The 24,802-nt window shown below is 42.2% G+C and overlaps 1 protein-coding gene across 1 annotated transcript; it reads right to left on the reverse strand.

The window, feature by feature from the left end:
- Positions 1-3,228: 3,228 nt before the first annotated feature.
- LOC308084837 (uncharacterized protein) lies at positions 3,229-24,224 on the reverse strand. Its single transcript, XM_080427764.1, has 3 exons — positions 24,138-24,224; positions 14,619-14,717; positions 3,229-5,316 (listed from the first exon to the last, which is right to left on the reverse strand). The coding sequence occupies exons 2-3, from the start codon at positions 14,683-14,685 to the stop codon at positions 4,472-4,474; spliced, it is 912 nt and encodes a 303-aa protein (XP_080283890.1). The 5' UTR covers positions 14,686-14,717; positions 24,138-24,224; the 3' UTR covers positions 3,229-4,471.
- Between the last annotated feature and the right edge of the window lie 578 nt (positions 24,225-24,802).

Below are 24,802 nucleotides of genomic sequence, written 5' to 3' on the forward strand. Positions count from 1 at the left end.
TGGGGGCGGGACAACTAGATTCTGACAAGTCCTGGAAAAGACGTGCTGTGATTGGCCAGTAGTCAACACGCTGTGATTGGCCAGTGCCTGTACCCCCCGGAAATATGGCGGCCACCATACGAAACGGGTCGCTCCAACGAACTGCAGAGGCCAATGAGGTATCTAGGTTTCTATATCTATGGGTGGGAAGCCCCATATCAAGGGGTTTCCTGTTTACTAATGTTGCCATGTCTGCTTATAATAAGCGACTTTGGGCTTGATTCTTAAGTGTACTTGCTGATTTTGGCTTGCTAATATGTTTTTGTCCGCAGACCCCCATCTGAAAATATTTTGTACCAGGAACCCCCATACAAGATTTGTGTTGTTAAAATGTTTTTTAAATATTACAAAAATATCACTTTTTCCCCCAATATTTTTGGAAAATAGCAGATCTACAAACTCACAACATGCGATTTGACACGTTGTGAGCTTGTTAGATCTGCTATTTTCAAATAGCTGATAGTGGTAAAACTTAGCCTATCGCCTTTTTGGGGGCTTGTTTTCATAGACCTGGCCGCTTGTTTCTCTTGCAAAATCTGGCAACACACTGATTACCTGCATTACACCTGTAGCCTACTAGGGGGGAAGTGGACATATATTGAATGAGGCAGCAGAAAAGGGCAATGGCAAGATTAAGGTGAATAGGCCACAATGATGATTCTGGCTAGGTACAGCACATGGGTTCAGCCCAAACAAAGCAGCAGCGTCGTCAGTCACTGGTACACAGTGTGGTAGGTCACTACAAGAACACAACCATGCAATTTACTTCAAACTGATGCTACAAGGCAATGATTTATCATATGGGGGAGGATTATAAACCTACCTGCCATACATGGCTATCTAACCCACACTCAGACCCCAGATCAGTCCAAGTCGGCCATTGATCAATGCAACCCCCTTGTACACCTGGAGGCTGAAACTAAACCAAGTTCACAATACCCATGATACAGCTCATGATAGCTCAAATAACACCAAGAAACAAACATACCTGTACTGGTAACTGCTTAAAGCCAAGGCTCCAGTATTTAGTTCAGTGACCATGAGGCTAAAGAATTCTTCAGGAGCTGTGTTCACGTTCACTTCTCCCATCGGAATGCATAGACTCCAACCTACGTCCGGTCTCCTAAAGAGGCGGCCAGATGCCAGTATGGCATTTGTCTTGGGCCAAACAAACGACCCGGAACAGTAAATATTGCAAATAAATACAATAAAATACAGTTATGCATAGAGCCTATTGTTGACACAATGTAAATAACATGAACACTTAAAGCCAATCCTTCACCTTTCCACAACCTGCACAGGACAAAGGTTCAAAACTGGCATGGAAAGAGTAAACGTCCCAAAAAACTAAACCTGAGATACTTGAGATGTTGCTGAGTTGTTGCTACACAGTAAAGATGAACATCTCAATGACAAATGTGAAGGTAATGTATTATCATCATAAACATTATTTGTTTCCATTTTTGACTTGCATCAGTGCTTAAAAACATATATTTTTAATTTGGTCTAGGAGCAGCAAACCTCCAGGAGGTTGTTTCAGCGTTTTTCACTGCCATGCTAAGGCCTACGCCTACTCCTGTATGGCTTTGGAGCAATCCAGGACTCCACAAGCTGATGAAATAAAGGTATTTTTTTCATTATTATTATTATTATTATAAATTATTATTACTCAACCTGTCACCATAACAACTGACCCAAACATTTGTGTAGAAAAAAAAAAAACACTGTCCAAGTTATGTACCGATTAGCCCTGGTCCAGAGCGTTAGCGAGTCCTCTCTAACGCCCTGCCAGGCGCTCGGCTCTGCTCATAGACAAATAATTCCACTGCCCTGCGAGGGCTCCAACTGTAGTAAAAATAAACCACTTCGGCACAAAGGCTGTTTTGTGTTGTTGAAGAGGTGGGAAATCTCTCAGCACCCCACCTTCTCTGTAAAATACACTTCTTGGCCAGAAAAGAAAATATTTCACCGGAAGGAAAAATCTGGTCAATAGAAAAATTCCATTGACCAGATCTGTAGAGGGCGTAGTGGAGCAACCAAAAACGATTTTTCCTTCCAGTGAAATATTTTCTTTTCTGGCCAAATGTATTTTACAGAGGTGGGGTGCTGAGAGGCTTCCCACCTCCATAAACAGACGTTCAACAACACAAAACAGCCTTTGTTTCGGTGAGTAGCGAAGTGGTTTTGTTTATGTTTACTACAGTTGGCGCCCTCGCAGGGCAGTGGAATTCCTTGTCTATGAGCAGAGCCGAGCGCCCGGCAGGGCGTTAGAGAGAACTCACCAACGCTTTGGACCAGGGCTATGTACCGATATGCACATCATTGTAAATCATGTTGTGGGGACTGCTCTGCCTCTGGGTAGGTCAGTATTTCTTGATTACACCCAATGAATGGTCAGATGAACCGCGGGTAGGTCAGTATGTCGCCTACTTCGCCCATTCAATGGTCTGATAAAACGTGATAATGTCCCATACAGTGCATTGATAGCATTCGAGGCCTGTTCCTTAATATCTGTAACTCTGTTGCTCTGCTGACTCTTCCTAATAAATAGCCAACACTTCACCCTGACTGGATATTAATATTTTCATTATATAACCGATTTACAATCATAGCTACATCGCATCTCCTCATTCCACTGCCTTTATGGCTGTAGCTGTGACTAGACTTCTCTGCACATACTTTTTTACCTTTACCTGACTATTGATATATTCTCATACCATTGTAGTATCGTACATTCAATAGCTTCTCAGCCCAAAGAATCCACATAAGATTAAATATACAAATTATATGAAAACATTCGTACATTATGTATGGCTTCATACTTGACATTCATCAAATTAACTGATCTCTGATACTGTCCTTCTATTGAATGAGGCTTCATTTTTCTATTAATTTTATTATTAATTTTCCAATGTAAGACATTTAAAATCAAACGAAAAAAATAAATAATGAACTCTTCTCTTTCAATAAGACAATATCTGTCTCCAGAAGCAACTTAACTTGGTTAATGTGGAAATTGAAGTTGAATCAGCAATTAAAGAAAGCAACATAAGCATTTGGTTTTCAATCATGATGAATGTAAGCATTAAAATCCATCGACTGTTAAAAACATGCATATAAGATAATAAGAGAATAAACAGCGTTGAGTTGAGCTCATTTTATTCAGTCATGTTGATATTGTCCGATAAGGTGATTCCTCTGCTTTAGTATCTTTGACTTGTCATTGTCACCCTGGATTACAATGAATGATCATACATTTGTGTGTGATATCATGTCTCAACTCAGATGGCTTCTATAGCATTGTCATTTTGATTCAGACGGAACTGTGGCTGAGACGGTAGGGATGGTACGATAATCGTTATTATCGTGAACAAAAGAACGCTCACAAGAATCGTATCGCAGAGAGTTTAATTTATCGGGAAGTTGTCCACCGCCCTTTTGTTGAGCTGCAAATTCAGTACCACTTAGACCCTTTATACTTGATAAAGCGGACCTGTAAAGCGTGCATTTGCATTATTTCACTCTGAACAAATTGATCTGCCAAAAATAGGAGATCTACAAGCTGAAACACGTTGTGAGCTTATAGATAGGCTATTTTTGGCAAACGTTCCCCCCAAAATGGGGATACTGGGGGTTAATGAGGTTAACAAAAGTGGCATTTTGAGTTTTAAGCACATTTTGATTATTGCGATAATCTCGTTGATCACAATTATTTTTTGCCACAATAATCATGACATGAAATGTTCCCATCCCATTTTAAATGTAATCGTCCCATCCCTATGAGACGGAGATATTTATTTGAGACGAGCTGAGCTAGTGTTATTGAGAGAGTTCAATAAAAGACCATTGTTGGGAGTAAATAAGCCGCCACAGCACGGAGCTCCGTGAAATGAATGCCAGCATAGACGACTGGCTGCAGTGTTAAAAAAAAAATGTATTTGGGCATAGCGTTTTAAACAGTTGTCAAAGGTAAACATTAAAACAATCAATTTAATAAGTAGTATGTCCTCTGTTCAAACAACATCTCCCTTTTTAAAGCCGTGTCTGGTGTGGCAATATCATGTTCCATTTAACATTATTAGATAATCATATGATAGCGTTAACTACTCTTTATGGGGCACAGCAATGTTTTGGTGAACGGAGATGCAAGGTGTTGATCCATGGAAAGGTATCTCTTGTAGATCCCTACAATTACCAGTTTGACCGTATATTCGTTCTCCACATCCGCTGTGTCCATCCACTCCAAATAGTACAGCATGTTTGCAACGGATGTAAGCATATTTTTAGTGTCGCTCGTACATTGGTCTCGTGAGATTGCACAGTGACAGTAGTATGCACAGTTGGCTCATAAAATAATATTTTTGACCCGTCTGCATCGCAGGGGAGATACATTTTCGTCCCAAATACTTATTTGTATGTACCGGGGACGATGTTAGTCTGTAGCCCTGTTATGAGTCCTCATGTGTCTTTTTAGATCACTCCTTTGAACACAGCCTTTGCCACAAACTGTACAGGTAAACGGCTTCTCCCCCGTATGAGTCCTCATGTGCGTTTTAAGATGGCCCAAGTGACTACAACCTTTACCACAAATTGCACACGTAAAGTGCTTTTCGCCTGTATGAGTCCTCATGTGTGTTTTCAGATCACTCTTTTGACTACAGGCTTTGCCACAAACTGTGCAGGTAAAGGGCTTTTCCCCTGTATGCGACCTCATGTGTCTCTTCAAATGATCCAGGTGACCAAACGCTTTGCCACAAACCTTACAAGTAAAGGGCTTCTCCCCCTTATGAATCATCGTGTGCCTCTTCAGATTTCCCTTTCGGCTAAACATTTTGCCGCACTCTGTACAACTAAAGCTTTTACCCCCTGCGTCTTCGGTGTCAGATTCAGAACATTGTGAAGAGGGGAGCTGGTCAGCCGACTGATCTTCCCCGGTCCCCCACTCGTCACTATCTTCAGCGTCGGATTCAGGACGGTGTGAAGAAGGGGGCTGGTCATCACTAGTTAGTTGTGATTGCACCCAGTACTCTATATAAGCTTGTGTTTTCATGTGTTCAGTCGAGGTGCTGGCTACAGGCTCTTTCTCTCTGTGTTCATCGTCATCATCTTCACTTTTCACTGCTAGTAATGTTATCGTATCGTCCTCCTCTGGTTTTTGAAGAAGCTCCTCCTGTTCCTCTTTGATCTGTGGAGGCTCTGGTTCCTCCTGGACCAGACTGGGGCTCATCTCCTGCTGTTCAGGGGAAACCTCTTTACACACAGGGAGATGCAGGAAGTCTAGGCAAAAAGATAAAAGTGAGAGAAAACCATTAGTTTGAATTTTACATTCATAAGTGTTTCCTCTGTTTTATGGCTGTGGTACTTGGAGAAACGTCCACTGTAAATACATGCTTTATGTCTAAGCGATAAGTCTATAGGGCATAGCAGTGAAGGCCATTTTGTGGTTCCACTCAATAAAAGGCCATTCACTTTTCCCATAGAGATTTCCAAAAATATTGATATCAATTATTTTAGGCCAATTTCCCCCCCCCCCCACAGAATCAAATATTTAATGATCATGATTCACCAGGAGCCTGAATGGCTTGATTCTAGGCTTAAAATAATTGATACAAATATTTTTTGAAATCTCTCTGAGTGGAGCCACAAAATGTCCGCCACTGCTATGCCCTATACTCATTCATCAAAGACATTTGTTATGGACTCCAACCACTCTAATTCACCAACACACTTTAAAGGTAGGGTAAGTGATATTTTTTGGTTAAAACAAAAAGTATTTTGTTAAAAGGTTAAAATACTATATTCTGATAGTAATCATTGCTATAGAGTGTTTTTTCAGTAACAGATGTCTCCCTGTCTCTCCAGCTCTTTAATAAACAGAAAATACATTTTTCGGTAGGAGTCAAAATCTCAGCCAATCAGGAGAAAGTACCCATTTTTAAGCTTAATTTGTATAGTGTTCCAGTTCCAATTTTGCATGCTCATTTCTTAGTGTCATCACTTCCAATTTCACTTGTTTAATCTGTAGAGACAAGGAGACTCCTAATACTGAACAAACACTCTATAGCAATGAGTACTATCAGAATATAGAGCTATTTAACAATTATTTTAACCAACGCAAATCACTTACCCTACCTTTAACTGTGGTGGAAATTGAACAGTCTCAGTTTTGTACTGTAATATTTAATTATTTGTGTGTTTCTATCTAACTGTCTATCATAATACATGATCCACACTTTATTTTACAACTTTTAACTTTAAACGTTTGACTCGGTTCCACAGATAAATATTGTGAACATAGCTTGTAGTTCGGCAATGTTCACCATGTTTGCCTCTTTCTTATGTAATATTTGACCAATTTGGTATTAAAAAAAGGTCTTAACATTAATTAAATTGTATCTTTAGAAATGTGCAGATACCCTGTATACACTTATACTGTACATTGGTTTACTGTTGAGTGAGAAAACAATGTTGCACATTAAGCTAATCATCTGGGGACCCCAAGCTTGGGCATGGAGACCAGAAGAGAGCATGGAGACCAGTTTAAATGGAGTAAAGCCCTCATTCTGCTGTTTTGTGTCACTGCATGACCCACATCAAGCATGGACCAATCTGGGAACCCATCGTCAAACAAAAAGGAAAAACAGCGCCCTCTGCTGTTTTTCACTTTTGCATTTGACTCTGGGGGGGCCATTAACTGGCCCCATGCTCACTGGAAACCGGGGTTTGGACATGCCTTCAGCCCTCTACTTTCGGTGGTGCGCCTATGTTTTCATTCCCACTAACAATATTTCTCCACGGAAAACTAACACCATTTCTCCCAAAGAACATGGATCGTTTTGGTTATAAGCCCACTTGTTTCTATGATAAAAGAACAAGTTCAAATGTGAATACATTTCCGTGGATTTGTCGGCTTAGAGGACGCTATTGTTAAATGAGTTTCTGTTTGTTTTCAGTGGGAAGCGAGCGCACAGACAGTAAATCCCGCCCACTACATTTGATTGGGTAAAGCGCGGCCTGCTTCCTGATCTGAAGGCCCGCCCACTTGTAGCCAATGTGCATAGGTTATCAACACGGCTCCCGACAGATTCAAGCGCAGCTCTGAATCTGAGATTAAGCATGGACAAAATAAAGAAAAGCAGAGAATTGTCTGAGAAGGTCAGTGAGAATATTGTAGCCAAGCATGGACAATCTCAAGGCTACAAGTCCATCTCCAGAGACCTTGATGTCCCTGTGTCCACTGTGCGCAAAGTTATCAAGAAGTTTAAGGCCCATGGTACCGTAGCCAACCTCCCTGGAAGAGGCCGCAAGAGAAGTATTGGCCAAAGGTTGCAGCGAAGGATTGTTCAAATGGTGGAGGAAGGACCTTGGACAACTGGACAACTGCAAAACAGATTCAAGCTGACCTTCAAACACGAGGTACAACTTTTTCAACTCGCACCATCCGTCACCAACTCAATGGAAGGGGACTCTATGGTAGGAGATCCAGGACGACCCCACTACTGAAAATGTCCTGTGGACAGAGACCAAAAAGCTCACATTTGGTCTCATCTGTCCTTTTGGTCTCATCTGTCCACAGGACATTTTCCCAGAAGGATTTTGTGTTGTTCACGTGTGTTTTGGCACTCTTTCAGTAGTGTCTTGGGTAAAAAAAAATCATTTTCAAAACTACATTGGTGTGAGCTTGTAGATTGGCTATTTGAACTATTAAAAAAAGTTTTTTAAAACAGTAAAAAATGGCAAAGAAGTTTAGGGATAATGGGTAAGGCACCGGCAAAAATAGGGCCCCTAGAGTGCTTTCCAACCGATCGGGCCAATTTCTGTGAAAACTTCGAGGACACCAATACCAAAAGATATATCAATTCAATTCAAACTTTATTCCAGACACTCAGGGGGTCCATATTGCATACAGATAAGACATACAAATATAAGAAAGTTAAAAAATTAAAAATAGATAAAAACACATCATACAAACAAGAACATACTATTACATACTGTAAAATCTCTTGGAGTTTGGGTGGAAAGTTCACTGGCTACATACATACTCCTACACCAGTATGCCTATCAGAGCATAAGGACCAGGCCAAGGTTTGAAGTTTCGTAAAATGATTTATTCGGAATCCATGTACATATGAGGATGAACAAATGTGGCGATGATGATATGGTGGTGGTGATGATTGAACTGGGTATGAAAGGAAAAATAGTAACAATCAGTACAAACAAACAAAGGCATAAATGTCAAATAAACAAATAATCAAAAAGAGCATATGTACTAATAAACAGGAAACAAGCATACTAATAATCAAAGGGAACATTTACTAATAAACAGGAAACATACTAATAATCAAAAGGAACATATGTACTAATAAACAGGAAACAAACATACTAATAATCAAAAGGAACATGTGTACTAATAAACAGGAAACGAGCATACTAATAATCAAAAGGAACATATGTACTAATAAACAGGAAACAAGCATACTAATAATCAAAAGGAACATATGTACTAATAAACAGGAAACAAACAGAACTTACTTATAATGCATCAAGTGGACATACAACATGGAGTACTAGCCAGCAGCACCTCTTCCCCCTTCAGACAAATGTTTGGTCTGACATTACTTGGGCCTATATAGACCTACCTCAGGTGTGCCAAATTAGGCTAAAACCAGGCTCCACCCACCACTAAGTGAAATGATTAGAACCACAGGATCCAACTCCGCCCACTCCCAGCAAGAGAGTGAGAGGATTTTCTACAGCCGCCCCATCAAATATCGTCTATTTGATTATAAAAAGAAAATGCCATTGTCCTTAGTGTCAGTTCGGGGCTGGCTATAAACAGGAAGGGCACCACGTCTTCAGCCGCCCCATAAGGGCAGACAACCCCAGGCAGGGCGGAAGGGTGGGAGGGGTCTGGTGGGCCAGCCAATCGGGAGAATGGCAACGCCACTTGGGGTGAAAGTCTGGGGCCGACCAAGGGGGTGGAGCCACCCTGGAAGAGGGTCTGGAACGGGGGCAGGACCCCTCTGGATGAGGTTCAGGGGAAGGCGCTGGAGACTGTACTGGGGAGGAGCTGGACACTCCTGGACTGGAGCAGAGGGAGGAGCTGGTGCCGGAGAGGACTGGACCGGAGGAGGTGGCCCGGTCGTCACCTGGGTGGGAGCTGGGGACCACGGCTGCAGCAGAGGGGGTGCAGGGTGCGCCTGGGCGTGCTTCAGCAATGAAGGTGATGCTGGGTGTGCCTGGACATGCTGCAGCTATGAAGGTGGTGCAAGGTGTGCTCGGCCTGGAGACGCCAATGGAGGAAGAGCGGGGTGCACTTGGAGAGGAGCTGGTGCCGGAGAGGACTCTGGCTGCACCACTTGGAGGGGGGGGGGGGAGCTTGGAAGGAGCTGGTGCTGGAGAGGACTCTGGTGGCACCACTTGGAGGGGGGGGCTTGGAGAGGAGCTGGTGCCGGAGAAGACTCTGGCGGCACCACGTGGAGGGGGGCTTGGAGAGGAGCTGGTGCCGGAGAGGACTCTGGTGGCACCACATAGAGGGGGGGGCGCTTGGAGAGGAGCTGGTGCCGGAAAGGACTCTGGCGGCACCACTTGGAGGGGGGGCACTTGGAGACGACCTGGTGCCGGAGAAGACTCTGGCGGCACCACTTGGAGGGGGAGGAGCTGGTTCAGGAGAGGACTCTGGCGGCACCGCTTGGAGGGAAGGCGCAGGGGGCGCCTGGAGAAGAGCTGGGGGCCATGGTTGCATCTGAGGTGGTGCTGGGGTCAATGGCTGCATCTGAGGTGGTGCTGGGGGCCATGGCTGCATCCGGGGTGGTGCTGGGGCCATGGCTGCATGGCAAGGTGTACTTGGACTTCCAACGCTGGTGGTGGCTGTCGAATCTGGCCCATATCTGGTGGCAGAGTATCCGGTTCGAAGGACCATGTAAAATCTCTTAGAGTTTGGGTGGAAAGTTCACTGGCTACATACATACTCCTACACCAGTATGCCTATCAGAGCATAAGGACCAGGCCAAGGTATGAAGTTTCGTAAAATGATTTATTCGGAATCCATGTACATATGAGGATGAACAAATGTGGCGATGATGATATGGTGGTGGTGATGATTGAACTGGGTATGAAAGGAAAAATAGTAACAATCAGTACAAACAAACAAAGGCATAAATGTCAAATAAACAAATAATCAAAAGGAGCATATGTACTAATAAACAGGAAACAAGCATACTAATAATCAAAGGGAACATTTACTAATAAACAGGAAACATACTAATAATCAAAAGGAACATATGTACTAATAAACAGGAAACAAACATACTAATAATCAAAAGGAACATGTGTACTAATAAACAGGAAACGAGCATACTAATAATCAAAAGGAACATATGTACTAATAAACAGGAAACAAGCATACTAATAATCAAAAGGAACATATGTACTAATAAACAGGAAACAAACAGAACTTACTTATAATGCATCAAGTGGACATACAACATGGAGTACTAGCCAGCAGCACCTCTTCCCCCTTCAGACAAATGTTTGGTCTGACATTACTTGGGCCTATATAGACCTACCTCAGGTGTGCCAAATTAGGCTAAAACCAGGCTCCACCCACCACTAAGTGAAATGATTAGAACCACAGGATCCAACTCCGCCCACTCCCAGCAAGAGAGTGAGAGGATTTTCTACACATACAAATCACACATAAAGACTGTTTCTCCAGTGATTCCGTAGCCTAAGTACCAAAGACGCTAAAGGAGTAGTTCACCCCAAACATTACCTATTTTCTATCAATTACTCATGAAGGCTAACTTTGTGGGGTGAGTAATGGGGTGGGGTTTTTCGCTTTTGTCGCATTTCAGAGCCCAATAATTTGATGGTCATCGGTCAGTAGGAGACTCCGCCGGTCATCAAATGATTGGCTCAGGAATGCGACAAATAAATCTCCTTGAATTCAAGGCTTCATGGGGGGGCGTAATCGATGGAAGAACTACTCCTTTAAAATGGGCCCATGCAAGCCTGGAATTTCGTCATTTTAGGGGCAAGGCCACTTGGCCTTTGGTGTTGTAATTTTTTTGAGGGCACAAAGGCCAAATGCCAGGGCAAGAAGGCCATCAAATAAAACGATGATTTTTAAGTCCACGGAAATAATGAATTTAACTTGAAGGTTAAGGATGATTTAATTTGAATATAGTAAAAGAATAGTGTAACTATCTGTGAAATACAACACATTTATTTCATAAAAATTATGTATTGGGAAATTACCAATATTCGTAACAAAGTCATAGCCTAGTGGTCTCAATATTTGTCACATTCAGCCCTGGACTTCACTGACTGTAGAGGTCACATTAATCACATATTAGAGATTGTATGTATTTTCCCCACAAGTTATTTTCATTCAAATGAAATGTGATTGAACTTGCACAATTAATGACTTTAGTTGATTTTTCACCATTTAAAAATATAGTATTTCTTAATTATTATAGCTTGTAGATTGGCTTTTTTCACAATTTTAAATTGTTTTAAAATAATAATTTAAAGAATGTTTTTTTCCAACCGACAGTGACAATATTTAGCCTATAATGTTCTGTATCAGTATTTGAATCAGTTTTGAGCAGATGTCATTCTAATTGGCTAGTGGCTACTAATGACTGCCTATGAATTAAATGGGTCTGGGTAGGTCATCCTGGCCCTGGCGGAGATCTGCCCTGTTGTGCGCAGCAGCGCAACAGGTGAAGGCAATTAACTTAAACAGGAGCTGCGCACCAAAAAGGCTCAAACAATGTCAAACTGTCACATCTGCTGAAATAAACTTTCCCATTTGGATCATTGTTGACACAGGAAGAGAACATGGTTATTGTTTGCAAAAGGATTATATTTATTGTCCATCAGAGCGGTGAGATCACAGCTGCGCTCTACTTTAGTATGATATTGATAGCCTAAACTTTGAATTTGTTTGCAGTTATTAGTTTGTATTGCTGCTGGATATTAAGACTCTGGGATTTTGGCTGTATGTTGTCAAATGTATTCATCTATATTTTGTCTCTCTCTCTCTCTCTCTCTCTCTCTCTCTTCATCTCTCTCTCTTCCTCTCTCTCTCTCTCTCTCTCTCTCTCCTTCTCTCTCTCTCTCTCTCTCTCTCTCTCTCTCTCTCTCTCTCTCTCTCTCTCTCTCTCTCTCTCTCTCTCTCTCTCTCTCTCTCCTCTCTCTCTCTCTCTCTCTCTCTCTCTCTCTCTCTCTCTCTCTCTCTCTCTCTCTCTCAATCAGTGTGGGCCGTGCAGGTAGCACCACGGCCACTGTGGCCGTAGGGCATGCCATGTCATTTTTCAAGGGACACACGGCCAAAGAGAGGGGTAACGACCGTGGCCGCCGTTAAATTCCTGCCCTGGGCCCATGCAAACCCAAAAGCTCCATTTCCCATTGGTACGGACAGTCATAGTAGTTTTTGTGAACTGTAGATTTGTGAACTGTTGCGATAAAAGAAGGTTAGCCAATGGAATACAACCACCCTAAGAACTACTAAACATTGAGTGTCCCGCACTATCTGTACCGAGTAGACCTCTAGACCTATTGCCCATATAAACAGAGCTGCTACCTTTAAACACATTTTAAATCTAAGGTTTTTTTGTATAGCATTGAAATAGTTTTGAGGGGAAAAAAATTCTAATTGTCCCAAAGTGACTGCAAAAGATTGATGCTATTTGTTTCAAAAAAAGCTTCATATCCTGTATATATAGCATGTATATAATGACGCAATGTAACTCTGTTTAATACAATGCTGTAGCCCCTCCAACTGTATATACTTTCCCCATTTTCTTAAACTGTTTTTATTATATTTTAACACTTGCTTTGGCAATGTAAATGTATGTTTTCTCATGCCAATAAAGCTCCTTTGAATTGAATTGAAATTGAAAGCTGATGAAATAAATGAAGCCCAGTTTTATTCCGTCATCATGGACAAAACGCAAGATGTGTCCAAGATAGACCAGTTGAGCCAAGTTTACCGTACGTGACCGTTGTTAGAAATGACGCCATGGATATTGCTACAGATATACTCAGGTCAATGAAGTGTTTTCAGGGGTTTGAAGCAACTGTGGGCTCATCAGCTGCAGAGCTTGAGAGCTCTATAGAGAAAAATAGATTAGATCTGTCTAAATGCCGTGGACAGGGTATGACGGGCTGCTAGTACAAGCAAGAATAGCAGAGAAAGAACCCTTGCCCATTATGTTCATTGCGCGGCTCATAATCTCAGCCTAGCACTCAACGACTCTGTTAAAAACGTCCCTGGAGTGAAAGAGTTCTATGACACTGTAGAGGCGCTATACAACTTGTTTTGGTCATAGTATCAAGAGATGGGCTTTGCTCAGTGAGTTAATGACGCCAGACACACCGGTAGCGAGTTTCAATGTTAAGTCTATGCAGATGAGCGTCTCCACATCAACGCTTTTCAACAGGCGTCGGAAGCTGATAAAACCAGTGCTGCCTGGCCACTAGCGTCCAACCAATCTTTTGCTCCCTCTTCCCCCATTTCTTCACCCCTACCAGCAAATGATTCTCCCTCTCTATCAGAGAACGGCTTAGCACTGCATTACAAATTATACTGCTCATGATTTTGTTGTTTTTGTCATTTTGTGTACCCAATATCTGTTCCCTAGTGAATATCTTAGTTACACCAACATTGTTCTTATGAAGCAGTTTGTTTATGCTTATTTATTTAGATTATGAAGATCACTTGTGTCATTACGACATCAGGCTTTCTGGTTGTATAGAAGTCGAAAAAAATTACGTAGCAGTTGTACATGCACAAAGTAAAGAAGATTGGACAACTACATGACATTTAATGCCTGAAATGTATAAATTCTTCACAAACAAATCAGCGGAGGTGAGACTCTTGTGCCTGCATTTCTCCAGCCTGTCTGTGTGCTGTGACAGCATGAAGCAAAAAGCACAATAAACAATGTTAAAGGGAAACTATGTAACTTTTAGCCTACGTTTTATATATATATATATATGTATATAAATATTTTTGCCCTCGTTTCCCTCTGTCAGCCACTATATAATTGTGCTGGTGTGTTTTATTTTGATATATGTATATAAATATTTTTGCCCTCGTTTCCCTCTGTCAGCCACTATATAATTGTGCTGGTGTGTTTTATTTTGGAAAGACATGTATTTTGTTTTTATTCCACTGTTTATATTGACATTCATCCCTGTGCAGGGAGGCCTCTGTCTGTGGGGGGAGCGGGGGAGCTTGGCCGGAGCTCTCACTTGATCCCTTTGAACTTCAAAGGGGTTGTGCACTGAGTTGATTGATTGGGCCAGAAAAGTGGCAAACTTGTTATGTGCTCTCTCTAATCAATTAATGCATCAAAGACAGCCATCACTATGATGTCAGAGGGGGGAGGGGGAGTGTGTTTGTACACACTGAGACCAGATTTCTTACATTGTTTCCCTTTAAAGATTCATTTGGAGTGATATTGTTTTGATGATGACTAGTATGTTGTATTAGTAAAAAATTGATACAGTGATGTTTCTACAACAAAACATAATAAAAGTAAGAAAGAGAGAGAGAGCATGAAACTTACTGTAGTCCAGGTGGTCTTCAGGTTCCTGTTTAATAGAAACAGTGCTGTATGGTTCTGGAGAACTCATCTTCACCTGCAGACTGGACTCCACACACTGGTCTGGAATGAAGGAACAGAACAAGGGAACAGAGGGTGTAAAGAAGTGTGGCAGTGATCAAAAACACATTCCCATGCTTCAAGCAATCTGCAAAGATATGTTTGCATTAAATGTCTTAGTTACACCGACATTGCTGGTGTGAAGCAGTTTCAACCACTAGATCTGTAAGTATTTAAAAATAGCACTATTAGAAGTTAGTTTAAAGGCCCTGACACACTGAAAGTGTCATTGACACAACTGTCCCTGATGCATGTCAAGTATTCACATTGGACGTGTCAAATTGTCTATATTCGGCTGTGATGTGTACCATGTAGCTCAAGTTATGGGGCAGCCATAGCTGAGTGGTTAGTGAGCCCGCCTGGGGAGCCAGAGCATAGATAGAAACCTAGATACTTCATTGGCCTCTGCAGTTCATTGCAGCAACCTGTATCGCAATACAAGGCTCTGGCGGCCACAATAGAAGGCAAGCTGCCACTCAAAGTGACTACTGGCCAATCACAGCATGTCTAATTGACTAGTTGCTGCGCGGCTGCCTCTTAAAGGGTTAAGGGCTGGGTTACGAAAAGACCCGCCCCCACCTGCCTCTGATTGGCCTACCAAACGTCCCCTTCTGTGACGCACGCGGAAACTTCCCGAGGGAGGGCGGAAGCTGGTGCGCCGCCCGAGATACAGACGCCTCAGAGCCGGAGGAGGCGTCTACCTTTATATGTCTATGAGCCAGAAGCCCTGGTTGTCCCAGTAACGATTCCAGGCCAGGCCATGTGTGTCCGTGAGCACAAACCCCTAATTGCTCCCCGAGCGCCTCCCAGAGTCGCTAGTTGTATTGTTAATATCCCATCATTTAAATCTTCAAACTGCAATATATTTTATGATAATACTGTTAGCACAATCATATCTTAAATAATATATATAATTATTATAATACTGTTAGCACAGTCATAATCTGTCTTCATCTGTAGGCATTTACAGGAGGTCTACTCAAGAGTAATTGGCCCTTCTTTGTGTTTTTCCATATACAGATCCCAGAGACCAGAACTCCAAAATTGAAACCTGGTGGTTCAAGGACTGACGGAGCTCAGTCATCCATCCAAGCAGCCTTCGCCGCAGCATCCCAATATAGGTCGGACTCTCAGGAACAATGTGTAAAAGAAAAGGCAATCGCTCTTTGGATTGGACGCACAGGTCTACCTGCTTGCACAGTTGAGGATGAAGATTTCATCCTCATGATGGAGACCTTTGATAAGAGGCTGACCATACCCAAAAGAACAAAAGTAAACAACTTAATTGACAAGCTGTACAAGGACGAAAAACAAAAATTCAATGAGAGACTCGCCACAGCACACAAAATAACGATCGGGCTGGACATATGGTCCACAAAAGTACTCACAGCGTCATTTCTGGCAATTAGTGCATGCTATTATTGCACTGAGGAGAACAAAGCACATCACATATTGTTGAGACTTGACCAGATCACCCACCCACACACTGCAGTGTATAAAAACGTGTGTTGACCGATGTACAGAGGACTGGGAAATACCGCAACTCAAAATTCTGACAGTCATAACTGACAACGGAAGCAACATGGTTGCAGTGTTCAAAACTACTGAACAGGATGAGCCCAGCAGCACAGACTCAGAGGATGAATCCATGGAGAGTGACACTGAAGACTCTGAGAAGAGCAGAGGTAAATTATTTCAGTTTAGCAGATTAGATTGTCTGTCTGTCACATTCAGCAATGATTGGTTATATTCACTTTTAGCAATAAATGCGCTCGTGTGTGCATACATTGTTTATTGTATTACATGGTATTTCTCATAGTAATTTTACTGAATTTACTATAGAAGAGTAATACATTCTTTATTGTCTCCGCCAGGCCGAAAGGCATGGCGAGAGTATGTTTTACCCCCTGTCCGTCCGTCCGTCCGTGTGTGTCAGTGAACAGCTAATCTCTGCCACTGTTGGCTTGATCGCAGTGAAACTGTGCACACACACACACTCCCTAGATGCAGAACCTCTGCCCCAAATTTTTCGCATGGGTCTTTCATAGCGCCACCGATTTGGGCCGATTTGTGCAAAACACATTTTTGGACAGTACTGCTACAGATTGTCCAAAAATCCTGCAAATCAGTACACAGTATCTCTATAGTCATTAAACAAAACGGGTCTTTCAGATTTTTCATATTCCATTGAAATTTTGCACACACATTCCCACTAGGCAGAGGAAGAAATGTCACTTGAAAATTTTCAAATCAGCCTCATGGTGGCGCCATAACAGGCCGATTCGTGTTTTTACCTATAACTGCACCGATCTGTGTAAAACTTTGTATGCGCACTCCCTAGAGGCCAAGGAAAAACCTTTGCCCTACATTTTTCACATCTGCCTTTTATAGCGCCACCAGGAGGCCGACTTATGTAAAACACATTTTTGGATATTAAGCCTTCAGATTTGATCAAAATTTCACGCAAATCGGTACACATGATCTCTATAGTCATGTAACAAGTAAGACGCGCGAACGCGGTAAGCGAACGCAGCTCGAAAACTAAGGCGTTTTTTAAAAAAAATACCAAAAAATTCTGCGTTAAAAGGAGCATCTTAGAAAAATAAAAATTCACCCAAAAAAAACTTTTAATGTTTTTGAACAATTCAACAAAGTGTTTGAAGTGCCTGTTTCACCCACTTCCGGGGGGCGGAGCCAAAATCCGAGGCCGAAGTATTTGTTCGTAGACCCCGACTTAGGGGGGGTAGAAAAAGTTTCGGAGCGATTCGGGCACTTTTCATTTAACATGGGGTTTCAATGGGGAGTTTTTAGAAGCCTTCTCCGGGGCGTGGCTTCCGGGGGAAGGGGCGGGCTTAAACGCAACCTTGACAGGTGTGTTCAGTTTTCAAAGACCTTTCATTTGATGTATGGTACGTCTATATTGGACATTTACTTGGCTGCACACAGCTGCACATAGGCAGTGCACACAGACACACAGACACACAGACAGACACACAGACACACAGACACACAAGCCAAGCACGGTTTCATAGTAAGCTCCACTTGCGCGGAGGCGCGCCTTTGGCGCGCCTCCTTCCGCTGCGTTCGCAATCAAGACCGATCTGTTAGATTTTTACATATTCCATCCTGATTGGCTAAGATTGACATCTAAAGTTTGCAGGAGTGGCAAAATGCAGCAAATCATGAACACAGCGTCCAATTGCGGTGAAACTTTGTGCGCATATTCGCACTACGTTGAGGAACAAATGCCACCCTTTTAAACATTGTCCTATTATAGCGCCAACAGGAGGCCGATTTTTCTTTTCTTTTTTATATTACTCCTACAAATTGTGTCCAAACATCATGCAAATCGGTACACATTATTTCTGTAGTCAAGTGATCAACATGGTTCCGTCCGATTTTTCCTATTCCATCATGATTGGCGAATTCCGAACATTGCTGGCCCACAATAACCTACCTGACCTGGCGGAGACCTGTGCTCCGAGGAGCACTTTTTTCTAGTTTCTCTGTGTTCTTGTCTTTTCTATCTAGGTATGGAGCCATAGATAGGACCCCCTGTGTTGCACACACACACACGCACACTGCAACTCGTGGTGAACATGAGCCAGAAAGAAGCAAGTGTCAAACGACTACTGGACAAAGTCAGAGTGCCTGTCAAGCTCTTCCGCAAGTCATCGGTGGCAACTGAGCGGCTGCTGAAGGCGTGTCAACTAACTCTGGTCAAAGACTGCCCCACTAGATGGTCCAGCATGGACCATCTAGTGGGCTACTCCAAGTCAAGGACTCAGTTGTTAAGGTCGCTGAGGGGATGAAGTGGGACTATCTACTGCCAAGTGAGTGGCAGAAGCTGACTGCTGTTAGAGAATTGCTCCTCCCCTTCGCTGAGCATACTCAGATGCTCCAGGGCGACACACAGTCTTTATCGCTTGTGGTGCCTGCCCTCCTGACTGCATGCTCACCTGTCTGACCTCCCCCATGCCCAGGGTTCTAGCTACAAAGACCTAGACTCCCTGGCAAAGATGATGAAGGCAAACATGGACCAGCGGTTCAGCTGCTTTCTTGATCACACCAAAGCCAAGTTCTCACCCCTCACTGCTGCTGCATGCTTCCTTGACCCGACAGTCGCCCCTGAAGCACTCCTTGCAAACGATGACGAACAAATTCAGGAGCTTCTAAGCAAAGCGGAAAATGACATCGCTCATTTGGCGCCACCAGTAATACGGGAGGAGGATGATGAGGAGCCAGAGGAAGGAGAAGAAGAAACAAAAGAGGGACCAGGACCACAGAGAAAGCGCTCCAAATTCAAGTTCTTGTCAAAAACAAGCAGGCCATCCAGGCCTAGCCTCTCAAAGCCGTGTATCAGGCAGGAAATGCAGAAATTCAAGGAGCAGCTGTCACAGCTCGAGCTCAAAAACGAAGAGACTGCTCTTGACTTTTGGGTTGCACAGGGAGATTTTGTTTATCCAAGCCTAAAACCTATCACCTTAGATCTTCTCGCCATGCCAGCATCTCAAGCATTTGCTGAGCGAGTCTTTAGCGTTACAGGTGACCTCAGTCGTAGCCATTGTAATAGAGCCAGAGTCATTTTGTAGAGAAGCGCTTTCCTCTAACTGAACCGGTAGGCTAATTCTGCTAACAGCAAGTTGTTACGACTATCATTAGTACAAATATCATAATCATACTGGCCCTCATTTATCAACGCGGTGCAGCCCAAATAATGGGCGTAGGGCGAGATCACCGCACCTTTCGGCATTTATCAATATATCCTGACGTGGGCTTCATCCTACCATACGCTGAGATCTCACGTCTGGTCGAGACCAGTTGTTGACGTTGGCTGCGCCCGTTTATTCCATTCTAGACCTGCGGAGCAGCATTGTCTGACAGGCATCTGGACACATAATCCACTCCTAAATGTATATCTACACACTAATAATTAATCCCTGTGAAAATATAACATTTTATAAAGTAATTTAAACAAACTGCTTTAACAGTCATTCAGTTGCATTGGCTATTTTAAAATAGCAGATCTGCAAGCTCAAAAACGGGTCGCATCGCGACGCGTTGTGAGCTTGTAGATCTGCTATTTTCAAAATATACGAGCGCTTTTGCGTCGGGACTTGGGAGTCCCGCGGTCGGGACTGCCGACGATCTTTTCATGGACAGTGAGGTGTACAAACTTACAGTAGCTTGTCCTATGTTATGGAGTTATGTCATAGAGAGTTTTGAAGACTACAACCTGGCTGGGTTAAGGATATAAACCCGACGCTCCAATCTCTTATTAACGTGGCGGACCGAAACCACTGCCGCCCGTCCGAGTCTCACGGGGAATATCCTACATGACTGCTTGTGCACTGCTCGGTATGGGTTAAATAAATTAATATACAAACGTATTCCATTCATGGCGATGTGATTGGTATCATAATATGTCATTCATGTAGGCTACAAGCCTACGTGACAAAGATTGTACCGCTACGGTACGGATTACAATACATGAAAAACACAGCTGGGCGGGCGTGTGTGTGTGTGTGTGTGTGAGAGAGAGAGAGAGAGAGAGAGGGGGGGGGGGCGTGTGCGTGTGTGGCGAGGCAGGCGGGGGAAACTCTTTCTCATTGGCTTTTGATGTCTTTGGTCGTATTCTGGTCCTTCTTCATGTCGTAAAATCGGGGCGTTTTGAGAATATTTAAGGGCGTGTTATTTAAATGACGCTAGGTTCCAGCCGTGACATTTATCAAGCCTGGGACCAAATGTAGGCTCGGATCAGCTGTGTAGGATTCGTTGATAAATGTGACTTCGACGTTGGTGTACGGCCGAATATATGGAAAAATATACGCCGGTTTATACGCTGCGTTGATAAATGAGGGCCACTGTGTTTGACTGTCTGTCTGTCTGGCTGTATTTGTAAGACTGCACTAACCCCCCCCCCCCTCTCTCTCTGATTGTTTTATGATGCTGTGAGATTGCACTAGGAGGCCCTCTCTGATTGTTTTAGTTTTTTTTGCCTTAAGTACCCAATACAGTGTTTTATAGTATTCAGGGAGTTGTCGTATTCTATTGAACTTTTGTTTTAGTAAAGGAGAAAGTTGAGGTAAGGGATAGTTAGCTTGCCAATTCTTTAAACCTCAACTATCAATTTCAACTCAAGTTTGTCATTTTATGTTTCAAGACTTCCAAGTGTCATGTTTGTTGTTTAACACCATTAAAGTATGTATAACCTTACTTATAACCTCACTGTACCTCAGGATGTTATTTATTTTATTATTTTGTGTTTGCACTTTGCAGCTGGCAGCCTGGCACAAGGTCAATATTGACTGGGGCTGTATTAAGTTGATGTCTGTTTACATCATAATGGTCAAATAATATGCATCTTCTCAATTGCACTGGCGGTGCAAGACGAGGTCAAGCTGAGCATAATTGTGTGTCCCTCATCTATTGCTCATATTTAGGGCATGTCTGTGTTGAGTGTGTTCATTGCACTTTGATAGGTTCTCAGAAATAAAGCCACAATCGCCAAAGAAAGAATATTTTGTGTCTTGAGTCAACTGGAGTATAATGAACTTTCATTTCACTCACTGTTATATGTGTGTATCAAATGCACAATCCTTAGTAGATCAGCAAGGACAGCACAGCAGCATTGCATCTTCATCAATGGGGAAGTCTAGGCTAGAGCTATTAATCTAGTAAGGAATCTAGTTAATATACAAAAGGGTAGAGAGTTAACTGTTGCTTTATGAATGCAATTGCAACACTTTATACAACCTGTCAACTCTGTCAACCTTGATTCCAATGTCTAATACCTGTATTGGCCTAATGTATTTATTTAAATACATCTTTTTCTCTTTGACTAAAACTAATGACTAAAACTGGACTAAAACCTTTTGAGTTTTCGGCGACTAAAACCTTTTGAGTTTTCGTTGACTAAAACCAGACTAAAACTATCAAGGATATAAATGACTAAAATGTGACTAAAACTAAGATGCATTTCGTCCAAAAGACTAAGACTATGACTAAATCTAAATGCCTGCCAAAAACAACACTGCTATGCTAAATAGTTATCTTAGTCCTAAGATGACCATATTTTCAAACCGGGACCCTTAAACGAATGTACACGTTCCATGTTTCCAGCTGAATTCAGCTATGCATTGTTCATGTGTTTTGGTCGGTTAAGTCATTGGTTCTCAAAGTGGGGTCCGGGGACCCCCAGGGGTCCTTGAGGGGGTTCCAGGGGGTCCCCAGGAAAAGTGGTTAATATAGCATCACAATCATTTTAACCACTTTAACCTTTTATACGTGGCAGCCATTAAAAAACATCAGATCTAAAAGCTCATAGCGCATCACATCTGCTATTTTCTCAATAATCTTGAACATTAGTGAACATTTTTAACACAAAGCTTTGCTTCTGGTGGTCCCTGGCATTTGAAAACTTTAGTTACTATGTACATTTTGATTATTATATTATAAAATAAAAAAAACACTTCAGACCTATATAAATACTTTGGCAATTTTAAAATAGCCGATCTACAAGCTCCCGAACGTGTCACTTTGCGACACGGCTTGTAGATCGTCTGTTATCAAAAGATTTATTTAAATGTATCCATTTGAAAACTTGTGAAATGGGACATTTCTGCATAATGAGTACTTTTACTTATGGACTTGTGTACATTTTTAATACTGGACTTGTACTTTTTATTGATTGAATAATTTAATAACAGTTTGCAAATAGTACAGTGGTACGATTATACGATGATGCTACAAGGATTAGACAAAAAGCCCAAGGAAGGGCTTGAGTATTTCTACAATATGGGTATTGATACTTTTGCTAAAGTAATACATGCGAGTGCTTCTTCCATCACTGCTTCTGGTTACCATAATTTGTTGTCGCAATACAACACATTATGAGCTTGTGGATCTTATGAGCTTGTGGATTTTTAGCCATTTTAGATATTTGAAAACTTGTGAAATGGGACATTCTGCATAATAGGTAGCTACTCTCCACTTTTTGGTACTTTAAGTACATTTTGATACCAATACTCGTGTACTTTTTACTCAAGTCAATTTAGAATTCCAGACTTTAACTTGTAACAGAGTGTGTCTACATTGCTAGTATTGCTACTTTTACTTGAGTAAAGAATGTGAGTACTTTTCCCACCACTGCATTACACTAGTATGTTGTTCTGGCTAGGTCTAGCATTAGCAGCTATGCTAGCACGTAGTGAAGCTCCACCGTGGCTCATGGTAGTTTAGCTCTGGTCCATTATTGTTAGAAGGAGTTCTCCTTTGAGCACGCACCGCAGGCTGCAGAGCCTCTCGTCTTTAGTAAAAAATAAAGTTCATAAAAATGCTATTCACTAAAACAAATCGGGTTTTATGGAGTTGAAAGCCTACACTACTTAGTGGGTACACTCTGAGCCCCCCACCTCACGTCTAAAATACACTTTTTGGCCAGAAAGGAAAATATTTCACCGGAAGGAAAAAATCTGGTCAATAGAAAAATTCCATTGACCAGATCTGTAGGGGGCGCAGTGGAGCAACCAAAAGATTGTCATTCATTCCGGTGAAATATTTTCTTTCCTGGCCAAAAAGTGTGTTTTAGACGTGGGGTGGGGGGCTCAGAGTGTAACCCACTAAGTCGAGTAGGCTTTCAACTCCATAAACCCCTCTTTGTTTTGGTAAATAGCGAAAGTGTATGTTTAATTTTTTTACTAAAGACGAGAGGCTGCGCTGCCTGCGCAGCCTGCGGTACCGCGGGTGTGAGAGGAAAGGATGGAATGTCCCATAGCCCTGAAACATGACTGTCATATGTATCATGACAGTCATGGAACCACTTGTTCCTGGTTTGAGAATGTTTTACATTTATAACCAGTACATCTACATAAACGTTCAGATTTCAAATATAAAGTGCTTACAACACGGCCACGGATGTAAAAAGTTAAAACGCCCGGGTCTAAGTACCCGTATTTTCCGTATTGTTCAATAAAAAGCATTCTAATCCGATCAGTGGCCATTTTTTCAAAATGTCCATATGCTTTCAACTACGCGACCCTATTGGTTGGGAGGTGTACTGCAATCTGATACGTTATAACTCTATGAGAAAACGGCCACCGATCGGATACAAATGTTTTTTATTGAACAATACGGAAGGTACGGGTACTTAAACCCAAGCGTTTCTACTTGATACATCCGTGGCCATGGGGTAAACACTTTAGATTTGAAATATGAACGTTTTTGTAGATGTACGGGTTGTAAATGAAGAAAATTCTCAAACCAGGAACAAGTTGCGCCATGACGCTTGTGACAGACGAGCGTCATGTGAACCATGTCTACGAAAGTCCCATAGCGTTAAGAAGAACTCCTTCTGACGCTTTGAACCAGGGCTACTTTTTCTCCACACATTTACACATAATGCCAAATTATAAAGTGTTTTACCTTCAAGCCACGGATGTGGCAACAGTTTGTGTTGTGATTGTTCTCCGTTGTTGTTCAATGAAGAGGTGTTTATTTGAATCCCGTCTGGCAGCGTTGCCAGGCTATGTGAGAGAAACAAGCAACCAGGTCTATGAAAGCAAGCCAAAGAGAAGCCATATTGAGCACTTTTAAACCTATGTTTTTTTTATTGAATACTTTATTAGCAGTTTGCAACAAAAAAAAAGCACAGGAAAGTACAGTTCAATACAAGGCCTGTTAAGAGGATTTAAAACCCAAGAAAGCGCTATGGCTTGTTTCCATCGGGGTCCTTTGTACTACTCAATTCATTGAAACATATATGACAGACAAATAAAATATATGCATATGCATCAGATATTTGGAAATAGCAGATCTACAAGCTCACAACGCGTCGCTATGCGACACGATGTGAGCTCATAGATCGGCTATTTAAAAAAAAATCACACCCAGTGTGAAGTGAGTGGTGCCTTTGATGAGTTCCACTGTCTCTTGTTTTGAATTAGTGTAACTGGTTGTATGTTTGTGCTGCAATCAGCTGCAGCTGTTGAGGCCGTGCTCGGGTGGACACGCAAACACACACGGTCAAATGTAGGAGTGGTTGGCACCACTCAAAAAACGTATTGAAAAGAGTTCAACATTTTGAATAT

Source organism: Gymnoscopelus braueri (assembly GCF_963280865.1).
Source record: "Gymnoscopelus braueri genome assembly, chromosome: 5".
In the NCBI taxonomy this organism is placed as follows: domain Eukaryota; kingdom Metazoa; phylum Chordata; class Actinopteri; order Myctophiformes; family Myctophidae; genus Gymnoscopelus; species Gymnoscopelus braueri.

What these genes read in the sequence shown, in the direction of transcription:
- LOC308084837 (XM_080427764.1), bottom strand. Translation starts at nt 14,685, where the DNA reads ATGAGTTCTCCAGAACCATACAGCACTGTTTCTATTAAACAGGAACCT. An exon ending in TGAAGACCACCTGGACTACA is followed by an intron (nt 5,317 to 14,618) that starts GTAAGTTTCATG and finishes CTTTTTGCCTAG; the next exon opens with ACTTCCTGCATCTCCCTGTG.